Raw genomic sequence first — 13,592 nt, forward strand, 5'->3', positions numbered from 1 at the left:
TACAAACAAAATTGTTCTTCCTCTGACACATATCGTCAAGTGAGATGTACTGCCTGGTAATAGAGGTACATATCAGCCAGAACCTCAATCAGAGGATACTTCAGATGTATACAAACAAAATTGTTCTTCCTCTGACACATATCGTCAAGTGAGATGTACTGCCTGGTAATAGGGGTACATATCAGCCAGGACCTCAATCAGAGGATACTTCAGATGTATACAAACAAAATTGTTCTTCCTCTGACATATTGTCAAGTGAGATGTAGATCTATTGCCTGATAATAGACGTATCAGTACCTTAATCAGAGGTAATTTTGTTATTATATTTATTCAAATGTGGGCTAACTGTGAATTGTTTGTAGGTAGAGTATGTAATTTGATTTGTTCCATGTTATATACCATGGCAAGTGGATGTAATGAAAAATAAATAAATATACACAAAGATACAATACATATTTTCAAGAAAACTTGCTTTTTACTCAAGAATAGGCAGATGTTTGTGAAACAGGAGTTGTGATGACCATATTCTAATGTGTGTGCGTCACTCTTTTCCCCTTTAAGCATTTAGTGCAGGGATGCAAAACTGTGCTACAATTGTTGCACATATCACAAGCCGGAACACGTGACTCATCCTTTCCTTTCACCCCCACACGTCATTGGATATGGTAGGGGAGAGGAAATATGTATTCAGTATGGTTGTGGAGGTCACAGATACGTAATACAAGGCAGGAAGATTGTGGAGGGGGAACAAACTCTTTTCCCATGCTTCCACCCCTCTCTTCCTCAGTTCTTCATTCCTGAATTAGTGACTTCTCGTGTGCGAAATCCATACATGATATAATTTTGTATTAATTTTATTGTTTTAGTTGAAAATTTCTGTGATTTTTGTTTAGTGTTAAGCATTAAGGATTTCATAAAACTAGCTAATTTTCCTCTTTATGATCTCACAAATTATAGAAATATTTAATACCGGTACTGGTATTGTATGAGTTTCGGGAACTGATATTAAGTCATTTATGATTACTTTCAGACAGTGTGGATGACAGATCTTACAGGAACTTAACGCTCAGTTATGACGAAGGAAATTATTCTAATGGTTGGTGGAGTCTGAAGGAATCTTGTGATGACTATAACTACGAAGTGTATCTCAAGAAACTGAATTTCCAAGAGGACCAATGCAATAATCTCGTTATGGTCACTTTCAGTGACACATCATTTCCTAAGGCTTTAAGCTTTTTAACTGGAAAGGGGTAAATACATCGACTTTTATAGATAATCAAATCAGACTAAATATTTTTGGATATATTCAATATAAATCACAAATTGGAAGACCTACTATACTGTAACTGATATTGCCTGTAAGTATGATGCTTATTTTCTTACAATAAAATCTTAAGGGCCCCATATACGCAAATACTTATCAGGGACTAATCTATACAGAGGGACGTATGTCTGAATTGGATGATTGTCCATATGTGCTCAAACTTACTTCCTAGACTTATAGTTCACAAGTTGTTTCATAGATACTAATGTGTGTCATTTATTTTTTCACAGCATTATTAGTCTCTACCTGGGTTCGGTATATATTTTATTCCGCCTATTCCGAAATGCTTTTGGCATGAAAATATTCAAAATTATATATCTTGACATGCCATATGTGGATCGCATACTTCAGGTAAATTTATGGATATGGTATCATCAGAGGCGGCTCTACTGCAATCCAAACAAGCCAGGGCTTATGACCCTGTGACTCCTGTATTTAAGCATATTCTGTACCGGTATATATTTATATAAAATTGTCAGTTTTGAAAAGATCTGATGCAAAAAATTGTATTACAATGTATGAAAAGTCTTTTCTATTATCATGATTTGTTTGCAGTATTTCATATTTATATGAAAATAAATGTACGAAAGCTATTACAGTAATGACAGAATGTATGTACTCGAACTGATACAGTAATGATTTAACCAGTTTCACACAAGTGAAGAAAAATTATTTAAGAAATTATAAAAGTGTAAGTATCAGTAAAGTACAGTGAGTCCTGCAAACATTCCCTTTGTTTCTTTTGGCTGACCGGCAGCAAATCCCCTCGCTACTGCCTCTGATTGTATTCACGAACTCACAACGTTTTGCCAGATTAAAACTTACGTGACGGTATTATGTTATATCAGTACTCACCCTCCTCACAGTAGCTGCTGGAAGTGTTGCCTGTCTTGTGTCATACATAATTCACATCATTCACAGAGCCTGTTTCATTAATCCTATTCACTAAATTTAGTGTACAGAGTGTCCCAAAAATAACGATTCATTTTCATGAAAAGCATGTTTAATATGGTAAACGTATAAATACATAGCAAGGGCACATATGAGGCATTAGATATCAGTATAGTTCAACGTGGCCACCCTGCATGTCAACACATAGAGGCCTCCATAGCTGTTAACATTCTTTGCAGTTGATCAGGTGTAATGCCTTCACAATCTTTTCACGCAGCTGATGCGGGCTTGTGATTTTAACCTTGTACAAAAATGACTTGATGTAATCCCACGTGAAGAAGTCTAAAGGGGTAAGGTCAGGTGACCTCGGAGCCAAGATGCGTGGTGAACTTCTGTCAATCCACCATCTCGGGAATGTGCTGTTGAAGTAATCGCAAACAATGAGAGCGAAGAGGGGAGGAGCCCCATCCTGCTAGAACAAAACAGTATTCAGAATTCTATCAGACTCCAATTGTGGTTCTAGAAAAATCTGAAGCATATTAAGGTAACCTGTACCTGTTAATACCTGTAACCATTTTCATTTTCCACGGCCTCCAAAATGTCAGCACACACTTCCATACGGCCTGCATTATATTCCTCCTCCAGGTGATGCATTACCTGGATGTGATATGCATTCTTCTTCAGAGCAAAATGAAGAGTACGCCAAACACTGATTCATCGCATGTTCAACTCACGGCTCAGCCAACGAAAGGAAGTATGCAGGCTCCTTTCAACAACCTCACGAATGTTCTGGACTGTGTCGTCAGATGTTGATGGTCGTCCAAAACGTTTCTCATTAAGCACGCTACCTGTTTGGCTGAATTTGTTCACAATATATTACTGTTTTCATGAAAATTGGGACACCCAGCATTTCTATGTGTATTTACGTCTGAAGTTCTCCCTTGTTCTGAAACACAATTTATTTTTTTGTATGTACTGTTTCAAAATTGGAAATCCCTGTTTTATGACTAACCACTAAAGATGCCAATTCAACTGTTCTCACGAGTTCCTCTTTCCTTATCTGCATGGCTAGTGATTCCCTAATGCTTAGCTTATTTCATCACGCCTGACTGGTATTTATGTTATACTTCAGGCATCAGCTCTGTTTGTGCATGTTCTAAGGAAGAGGGAATGAAAGAAAAGAAAAGAGATAGAGATCATCACGTGAAAGCTGCATGGTTGGTCAATCCCTGTCCCTCGAAATTAGCTGCGTCAGTCTGTAGTCTGTCCTTGACAAGTGTCAATAAACACACGCAATGACGCAGCTAAGAATAAGTGCAGTTTATTACATTGTGTTGTGTTTTGCAATTGTCATATATTCAGTGCGTGAACGTGTGCACATTTTGAGAATTTACAGACTGGAAAGGAAAACATGTGGTAGAACAAGGGGAGCTTTAGACGTAAATTTCCTGGCTGCCCAGTTCCGTGTAGAAACACAATACTACATTAAAGTGAATAACTGAAATAGGCTCTGTGAATGCTGTGATGTGAATTAAGTATCACACAAGATGGGCAACACTTCCAGCAGCTACTGTGAGGAGGGTGAGTACCGAATGTTATTAATATAACATAGTACGTAAGTTTTAATCCTGTGAAGCATTGTGAGTTCGCAGATGCAAGCAGTGGCAGCAGCAGTGTGGGGGGACCTGCCGCTGATTGGCCGACAGAAACTCAGAATTCAGTTAGGCCTACTTATGAATCTCTAAAATGTACGAGTACAATAAATTGTAATTTGGTTCAAATACATTGTGATATCTATTTAATATAAGAATATCATTAACCATTTCTATTTATGGTAGCTTCAGTAGAAAGCTTTTTTTATTTTATTTAAATTGATAAAAACTTCATGAGAGATTATCTTGTTACACAGCATTAAATAACTTTTTTCTAGTCTATATCAATCATGTACAATAATTATCTTCGTCACTTTAAATACTGGTATAATTTCTTCTTAGGGATCTTTTTTTTATATCTCGTACATAAGCTGTAGATCCACCTCTGATTATGCTATTTAATTTCATCTGTAGATTATGTTCCATCAGCTTTCCTTGCGACTAGAAATTTGAATGTATTTTTAAATTGACATTAAAATTAAATTGAAAATCTTACTTGATGCTTTTGTTTTATAGCACCAACACTTAATAAGTTGGATTTTTGTATATGTACCAGTATGTGGTTGAACATTGCCTTGTCATTTCAAATCGTCACACCTAGATAATTTTATCTATATTGGAGTGCAAGAGGTCAAATGACTTTATTGTCAAACGCCTGGCATTAGACAACAACAACAACAGATAATTTTATCTTCTTCCTTAATAGCCTATTGTATTCCTTCTTTCTATGATTTTCGTGGCCTAATCGTTTTGCATTACCTCGATACTGTCAATTTGTATATATACAGATTCGCCATCTTTATTCATGTGTCCAAATTCTAGACAGCCCTATTTTCTGCATATACTTTATAAATCCCAGAAACTTGGATGTAACGTAAGGATAGAAAATAACCAGTTGATACTGTCCATATTGTTATATACCGGTATCCCTTTTTTTAGGCACCTAAAGTTCATACCTGCTTGTCCACAAGTGAATTTCCCTGTGCTATATAGACCTATGTTTTTGTATAGCTCAACTGACGAATTGTTTATGCTTGTAAATCGAACTAATCTTCTTGCTGTGTATTGTATAAAATCGAATTAATTTTCTTGCTGTGTATTGTGTATTTTTATATAGCTCAACTGATGAGTTGTATATGCTTGTAAATCGAATTATTGTTGTTGCTCTCATATGATGCAATGTATTTTTTATTGTGTTGTGCTTAATTGAGTAGATTTATGTCACATAACTGTAATTCATGTAGATAAATTTAATTTTCTACTCTGTTACAGCTGTGTTCGGACATTTACTTGGTTCGAGAGAATCAGAACTTTATTCTAGAAGAAGATCTATATGCCAAGCTAATATTTTTGTTCCGCTCACCAGAGTTACTTATCAAATGGACAAGGCCACCACACATTCATCTGCAATGACGTGACATTCAAAAACAGTTTGTGATATTAATTTACTCCATTATAACTCGCAAAAATATTAGAGTGAATTTACAGTTTACTCATGAGATTGCAAATATAAGATCTGTGTGAAATAATTTATGAATAAAGTTTATTTTAAAATATTGAAGAGTATCCTTAAATACATCATTTATACATTAATAAGCACAAAAATCCATTGTAATTATTCGCATTACACTTATACACTGTTAAATTCCATTGCCCACATTGCCATTACCTATACTTTATCATCACCAGCAGTTTTCTGTCAAAGAATTAGACAAAGCTTTTCTTGCCAGATAATGTAAACACATACATACTAAGAAGTGAGCATAGAGAGTGACTGGTTTAAACAGTACTTACTTATTTACAAATGGCTTTTAAGGAACCCGAAGGTTCATTGCCGCCCTCACATAAGCCCGCCAGCGGTCCCTATCCTGTGCAAGATTAATCCAGTCTCTATCATCATACCCCACCTCCCTCAAATCCATTTTAATATTATCCTCCCATCTATGTCTCGGCCTCCCTAAAGGTCTTTTTCCCTCCGGTCTCCCAACTAACACTCTATATGCATTTCTGGATTTACCCATATGTGCTACATGCCCTGGCCATCTCAAACGTCTGGATTTAATGTTCCTAATTATGTCAGGTGAACAATACATTGCGTGCAGTTCTGTGTTGTGTAACTTTCTCCATTCTCCTGTAACTTCATCCCACTTAGCCCCATGGTTTAAACAGTGCAAAAAATAATTTTCCTAATACACAGAGTGATTACAGACCAATTTCTCCCCTAGACCTTTGCTCTCTCATGAAATTGTCATTAAAATATTTCCGCATTGCCCTTTATCTTCACTTAATACACTGTGAATAGCTTCACATTTACAAGAATCATTCAATAGAAACTACTAATAGTAATAATCCTACTATTAGTAGTAGTAGTAGTAATAATGCAGTGTGGGTAGTTCAAAAGTCCCGAAACATTGCTTACTCAGTCAGCAGCGCGAGCCCCATGCAGTCGCTGGCATTCCCCTTCATCAAAGTGGTGCACTCCTCCCACCTGCAGTCAGTTGTGAGCGAGATTGCATTAGGAGTTCAGTAGTGTTGTGCAATTGTGAAGTATTCACTGCATCATCGTATATCCATTCATTCATAATTTTCTGCCCAAACCAGCATTTTCTGCAAACCCAGCATTCCCAATCTTTCCTATTTTCTGCCTTCCTCTTAATCTCCACAAACGAGGAGGATCTAAAACTTAATACAGAATTACATTCTTACACAACAGAAGCATGGCCCACATGTACAATATTGTAGAACAGAAATTGGCAAAGGCAGGGTAATTCTGGTACCAGAATATACAATAGACTCCTACAGCAGATTAAAAAAAAAATAAAAAAAAGAAGTAAAGATTCAAACAAACATGTAAGATCCTCCTTTTATTCAGTGAGTGAATATATACGGTAGTATATGTTTTAATTCTCCACACTTGCAGATGTAGAGCAGGTGTGGCAGTGCACAGCACAGCACAAGTCAAGCTTCGTGACTGTATTTACTAGACTGTGATATTAGTCTGAGAAAATTGTCTCTTCTTGCCAGTAAGATCAGTGTCTAGTTCAGACATTACGAAGAATTCTTGCTAATGACAAGTTTTATAAAATAGATTTTTCTTATATTAAGCATACAAAGATATAATTTATTACAGTTGTATGAAAAAAAAAGTGTTCATACAACTGTAATAAATTATATCTTTGTATGCTTAATATTTCATTTATGAACACTGTTGAATCTGACCTACTTGTGTAAATTCAATTATGGTGCCTAGTGAAGAAGAAAATTTGGTCAATCAGTACCACGACATGCGTCTTCAAATAGAACTGTTGAACAAAAAAATATGGTTCAATAAAAAGTGTTCATACAACTGTAATAAATTATATCTTTATATGCTTAATAAGCTTATCTCATTTATGAACACTGTTGAATCTGACCTAACTTGTGTAAATTCAGATTTTTCTTAGTTGACATGAGCGACATATCTGGATAAACATATTTTTGTCAGAATCTATGTTGTGATTCTCGGAAATGTTGTTTGCTGATAGAACGCTTGTGCATATATTGTGCTGAGAATGATGAGTTAGTATTTGAATTTACCGCCGTTGCAAAAGTTCAAGGACGCAAAATAGTCATGTATCGTTTTATGTCAAAAAGCGTGTTATGCAGTGATAATAAAAGTAGGATTCATTAGCTGCAAGGAAATAATATGCCGTTTTGAGAACATATTTTGAAAATATAATGTATTTTAAAAAATACACGACACTATTTTCTTTAAAGGGTGTTGTCAAATGTGTTATTCCGCGGCACTAGTTTCAGTTTCTTATTCTTTTCTTTTTATTTAGTTGGGTGCCCGTTAACATGGTAGGGGCGGTGTTATTGCAGGTGGTGATTGTAAGACCCTTGTTTTTTGTGGTTTGATGTGATTGAGTGCATTGTCAGTTGTAAATTAAGTGTTATAACGCTGTATTATATTCGTGATTATACAAGTATTCGGATTTTTAATATTGAGGTGATAGTTTAGAACTGACAGCAACTAATGAGTCTGCATTCAATGGGCAAACAATGGAGACTTCATTCGATGAAGACATCGCAAAGGATACTTCAAGGATTGTTAAAGACCTGAGTTTATTTGAAGCGCATATACCGGAGAGTAGCGGAAGTTACAAGTACACAACAGAAGCAAGTAATTACAATAACAGCAAAATGGATCCATACTTACAGAAACTGGGCTATTTGCGTATTGATGAGGATTCTAATGTCGATTCCCAAGTAGTTAATGACAGAAGTAGCCACCGTGTTTTAGTTTCCGAATCAGGTTATGGTCGAATAATGCCGAAGTCAATTGACAGTCAAGGAAGATCACTGTCAAGTATAGCAGTTTCAGGGGTTGGAGGAAGTGGCACATCTCTAGGTTATGAAGTTACAACTAGTGGATCGAAGTCGTTGCCAGCTAGTAACATCGCATCTCCTGTTCGAAATATACACGACAAAGGTATTCCTTACCGACATACAGATAACAGTAAGCAACACCATGCTGTTGGTGCCATCGAAAGCTTTATAATGGAAGGCTCGGGGCCAGTACAAGGAAAGACTCAATCTTCAGATTATAAGATGTACGAGAGAGGGAACATTATTGCAGCCTCCAAGTTTGCAACGCCGAAACAAGTGGAAACTATAGCTTCCCTAACCAACAAGCAACCGGCAGAAGGTCAGTGTCCCATAAGCAGAGGTAATCAGAACGGTTTGTCGCAAAATTCAACAGAAGTAAGCGGAAAGTACTATTCTGCTTATGCAAGTAAGCACGGTGCTGCAAGCCCCACTCATAGTTTAAGTGGTTCCAGTAAAGATTCCCAACATTCCAATAGTCCACGCACCAGTCTCGTGGGTGGAGCACAGAATTACGCATCTCCGTTGTACGAAAACATAGACTATTACGGAAGTAATCGCACGCCCCAGCCTCCTTATTACCACTCGTTGCCACAACAACATGTAGGTAGTCCTCACTCGAGCCTAGGCTCTCAAGATTCGAAACATTCCAGCCCTCGTACTAGCTTGGCAGCATCGAGTGACTGTGCACACTACGAATCAAGCTTCCGGAAGGCTCAGCCCCAAGTTCCAACAGGTGCTAAATATACATCTGTGGTGCCTAAAGACTTTCCTCCTTACGAGGCACCTCCCGTGTACGAAAACATCCAAGAACTTCAGTCTTACGGTGTAAAACCTCCACAAAATTATGAGCCTGCAAAACCGGGCCCACAAGTTGCAGTTTACGCGGAACACAGGCACTACCCCACATCTGCCCCCTCACGATCAGGGTCTTCCAGTCCTGCATCCCCTCAGCCCGTCTCTCCCCGCGGCAACAGTCTTCCTCCCCCGCCACCTTATCCAGGTAACAGTACAAGCCAGAACATTCCAGTAACCAGCCAGCAGATCGTTGGAAATATTCCAGCCCCTGTGCAGGGGTCACACTACCCAAGTAACGGCGGATCCGGCCAGGGCAATGTGACAAACGTTCCTCCAGGCCAACCGTCAGCTGTAGAACCATTCCCAACAACCAGAATGCACAACGCCGTGAATTCTCGTATGGTGCTGGGCTCTCCCGCAAAGCCTAGTGCCAATGCGTCGGTTGGAAGCTATTACCATGCGACTCCAGTGGGAACGAATGGCGGCGGAGACTACGTTGTGATGACCGGTGGCAGCAATACGCAGGTGCAGCTTGCTACCAGTTACCAGCGAGGAACTTCGTCCGGTGTCGCCAATGCCGTGTATGTGACTGCAGAAATGGCAAGCAGCCCAAATCCCAGTCTGAGTCCAAATCCATCTGTGGGGCCAAGTAACAAAGTGAAAGCTGTCAGTGGAAAGACACTTCTGCCATATAACGTGACTCCGCCACGCCCCATGGTGAGTTGAGAACCTTCATACTAGCTATGCACACTGTTCATCACCACTACCACTACCATCATTCATGAGAATTTAGTTAGGTCTTTTAGACGTGAAGTTTTGACAGTTAAAAACTTTTCAAGCCATAGTTTCCTTGGCCTTCCAATATTTCATTTGTAATTGATTATTACTTTCAACAAAGCTTGTTATTTCCATTTGATACTGTTAATTTCGTTGTTAATTTTAAAATATCAAGTTCTTTATTGATATCTTCTTTAATTTTCTGGTTACGTTGTACTATTATCGATTTGAAAATGGGTAATAAAATTAAGCAATTGAAGACCACAGGCAAAGAACTTTCTAAGTCACATTAGGTTCGTTTTGAGATATATTTCCCTGTAATAATGCACATAGAATGATCTTTCATAGCATGTACTACTTTGAGGCATGATGGACGTAATAGGTTAATGTTTTGTTGACTTGGAAATGCTCTAAATGTAGTACAATTGATATACGTAGTACCAGATGGTGTACATAACTCGTTTTTTTTTTAATGTGACTTTGACTATTCTTTGCCTGTGGTCTTTCAATTGTTTTACTAATAACATTGTAAGGACCATGCAAATAATTATTCTAGGTATAGTAAAAAGTGTGAAACTTGTACTGTTTTTATATTCACATTGGCTTCTGAGACAGCCATTTTTATTCTACATTTTTTTTTATTATTATTATTTGGTCCAGGACGCATGTTATGTTCCTTGATAATTACAGCTAATATCTGCTGCAGAAATCTCAACTTTCATGTGAATATTTTCTACTTTCCAGCATCTTTTACGTTTTTTACCCTACCCACAAATTTGTGTGGTCCTTACAATGTCATTAGTGAAAGAATAATGAGATATTTTTAAGTACCGGTACCGTTGAAGGTGATATTTTATGATGACAATATCAACTGCAAAGGTTATTTCGCATCTGAGTGAAATGAAGGTGATAATGCCAACAAAGTAAGTCCAAGGTTTGGTACCGAAAGTTTCGAGCATTTGCCTTTAATGGGTTGAGGAAACCCCCAGAAAAAGTCTCAGTCAGGTAACTTGCCTCAACCAGGCCTGCTTGTTTCACAGTAAACATGCTAACCATTACTGCACAGTGGTAGACTACTGTACAATTATGTAACAATTTAGTCATACCAGTATTTTCTTCTTTCCTCTCTGATTATAATTTTTATTGCTTTTTAACACACAGGGCCCAACAGAAGCTGAGCGAAAAATTGAGGAATTGACTCGACAGTTAGAAGAAGAGATGGAGAAGCAAGAAGAGGAAGGGGAGTACTTTGGTAAGTCTGTGATCCATTCGTAAAGGGATAGTAATTGTCGTGGTAATAGAATTTGATATAAGAACGATTTTGAAAACTTACGTAATACACAAGGTTGATCAAAAGTCTCTTTCTTCAAACATTTTCTTTCATTTAATTACATTCAATTTACATTTGACTACACATTTATTTACAGAGTTTGTTCAAAATGGAGGCCCTGTTTCTCGATACACAATTCACAACGTTTAAACACTGATTTACAGATGGCAGAACATAATTCACGATCTTCACCGATTTTCACAAATGACTGAGCATCTGTCGCAACTGATGCAGATCCTGCGGTTTCTGAACAAAAAAACATAATTTTTCAGGATACTCCACAGCGAAAAATCACATTTTATCAGGTTGCATGATATGGGTGGCCATTTTGTTATGCTACGACGACTAATCCATTCATGGAATTACTGGTTCAAGAAGTTCCTCACCCCTACACCAAAATGAGGTGGTGCTCCATCCTGTTGCCATAAGAATTCATTTCGGCAAAACGAGGGCTGTTTTTATGACCTGACAATAGAAAAACAGTTGACGCACAAACATGAATGCCAACCCACCACTTATTACACCAGATATTCATTTGTTCAAGTTATGACATCTGTATTTGTGTACAAGTATGAAACCTAAGAACGGATATTGGGGGAAAGCGACTTTTGACTCACCTTGTATATCTCAGGCCCGAAATTATTTCTTACGTGTAGTTTCTTAACATAGTCGGCTGTTGCCGGCGATTTCTGCTCGGAGTTTTATCACACACTGATCTCTTTGCCTTCATTTTCTTCACAAGCTTAAAGATATTATCTGTATGTGGAGCAAGCTCTCCAGGGAATTCTCTTAAAAATATTATTTGCATTTCTGTACAGGAACTTGTTTTCACATGAGTCATACTTAAAAATAATTTGTTGTGATGTGTTTTTGTTTTGTAGCACCACAACATGCCACATGTATGTTAATTAAGTTATAACACTACCAACCGTTAATAATGCTACTATATACTTGCTCAGCAACCATCCTTTTGAAACTCCACCTGTAACAACGAATAACTGCTTATGAAAGACATTGTGCTATTAACTGCTCTCCTTCAAACCTCGTGACATGCCGACACAAACACAGCTGGCATGTGGACAGCAGCCTAAAGAATAGCTCTGTATACTGTCAAAAAAAGAACGAACTTTACATTTATTTTACACATATTTTCTCAGTTGCTTAATATCCCTCTCTTTTTCCTTTGCTTCTCTTCTAATTCTGTTTTTCTTTGTGCACTTGGTGAAATTTCTTGTTCTCTTGACACCAAGTATAAACAGTTTATATACAAAAAGTATGTTATTCTCAAGAAAACCTATTAAAAGTATAAATTGTGATGTAAGAGAATAATTTATTCTTAGATCTTTATGGCAATGTGCACCAACCTCAGTTAAACATGTAGTAACCACAGGTTACAAATACACATTTAAAAAGTAACTATGGTGCGTCCTCAGGTTGCGGATAGAGGAGACGGCCTCCAGATATGGAGGGTAGCTGCGAATATATTGAATAAGCAGTCGTGGACAGCCGATAAGGGGTGGTCCTCCAGCTTGGGGGTTGGGCGAAGGGCTAACAACTCATCACCGTAAAAAACAGCTTGTTACGAATCCCTACAATAAGACCTTTAGGGAGGCCGAGACGTAGATGGGAGGATAATATTAAAATGGATTTGAGGGAGGTGGGGTATGATGATAGAGACTGGATTAATCTTGCACAGGATAGGGACCGCTGGCGGGCTTATATGAGGGCGGCAATGAACCTTCGGGTTCCTTAAAAGCCATTTGTAAGTAAGTAAGTAAGTAGGCCTAACTGTGGTTAAAAAATAATTTCTGTGTACTATTTATAATCACTAGTTAGTTGACATCTCATTTAACCAGGATAAAGTCTGTGATGGTACACTTTTTCTACAAAGTGACAAAAGGAAAGCATCCACACCTCTGTAAAGATGATAGTCTTTGCCTAAAAACGATTATGCTGATTCCATTCTACATTTAAATGTACGTGTCCTATATTTTCGTGTTGCATTGGTTTGCCTTTGAATGCTGATATGTTTCCGGTTTTTTTTAAGTGCTGTTACGTTAAAATATTATGAAATGGAAAAAATCCTCTGACTGAGGTTCTGGCTGATATGTATATCTATTATTAGACAGTACACCTCACTTGATGATGTGTGTCAGAGGAAGAACAATTGTGTATGCATCTGAAGCCTGACTAGTGTAATATGTAGTTAGTGATGTATGCATTGGCAGGGGAAAGGAACTGGCCACCCTATCCCATTATCTCCTGGTCTAGTTGCCTCATAAGTGATGTCTTCTTGATATCACTTGTGAGGTTCAGACCTGTCTTCGGACAGTTGACTAAACAACAAAATGGAAAATAAAAAATGAAAATGATTAAGCTTACATCCCAATGTGAGTGTGAAGTGTTGATAGACTTAAATGAATATAAATATGTACAGTAATAGAAGAAAATGATG

General features: G+C 37.6%; 2 protein-coding genes across 2 annotated transcripts in view; both read left to right on the top strand.

Annotated features, from left to right (window-relative positions):
- The window catches only part of LOC138711104 (piezo-type mechanosensitive ion channel component-like), a 99,258-nt gene extending 93,845 nt beyond the window's left edge, over positions 1–5,413 (top strand). The window contains exons 42-44 of the mRNA XM_069842428.1: positions 1,031–1,250; positions 1,555–1,675; positions 5,140–5,413. Of these exons, the coding sequence (XP_069698529.1) occupies positions 1,031–1,250; positions 1,555–1,675; positions 5,140–5,280 (482 nt within the window). The 3' untranslated portion in view covers positions 5,281–5,413. The remainder of the gene's footprint in view (positions 1–1,030; positions 1,251–1,554; positions 1,676–5,139) is intronic.
- A 2,262-nt stretch (positions 5,414–7,675) lies between these two features.
- The window catches only part of jub (LIM domain-containing protein jub), a 77,614-nt gene continuing 71,697 nt past the window's right edge, over positions 7,676–13,592 (top strand). The window contains exons 1-2 of the mRNA XM_069842439.1: positions 7,676–9,747; positions 10,969–11,059. Coding sequence (XP_069698540.1) covers positions 7,909–9,747; positions 10,969–11,059 — 1,930 coding nt within the window. The 5' untranslated portion in view covers positions 7,676–7,908. The remainder of the gene's footprint in view (positions 9,748–10,968; positions 11,060–13,592) is intronic.

This window comes from Periplaneta americana, chromosome 12 (genome assembly GCF_040183065.1).
Source record: "Periplaneta americana isolate PAMFEO1 chromosome 12, P.americana_PAMFEO1_priV1, whole genome shotgun sequence".
Taxonomy (NCBI): Eukaryota; Metazoa; Arthropoda; class Insecta; order Blattodea; family Blattidae; genus Periplaneta; species Periplaneta americana.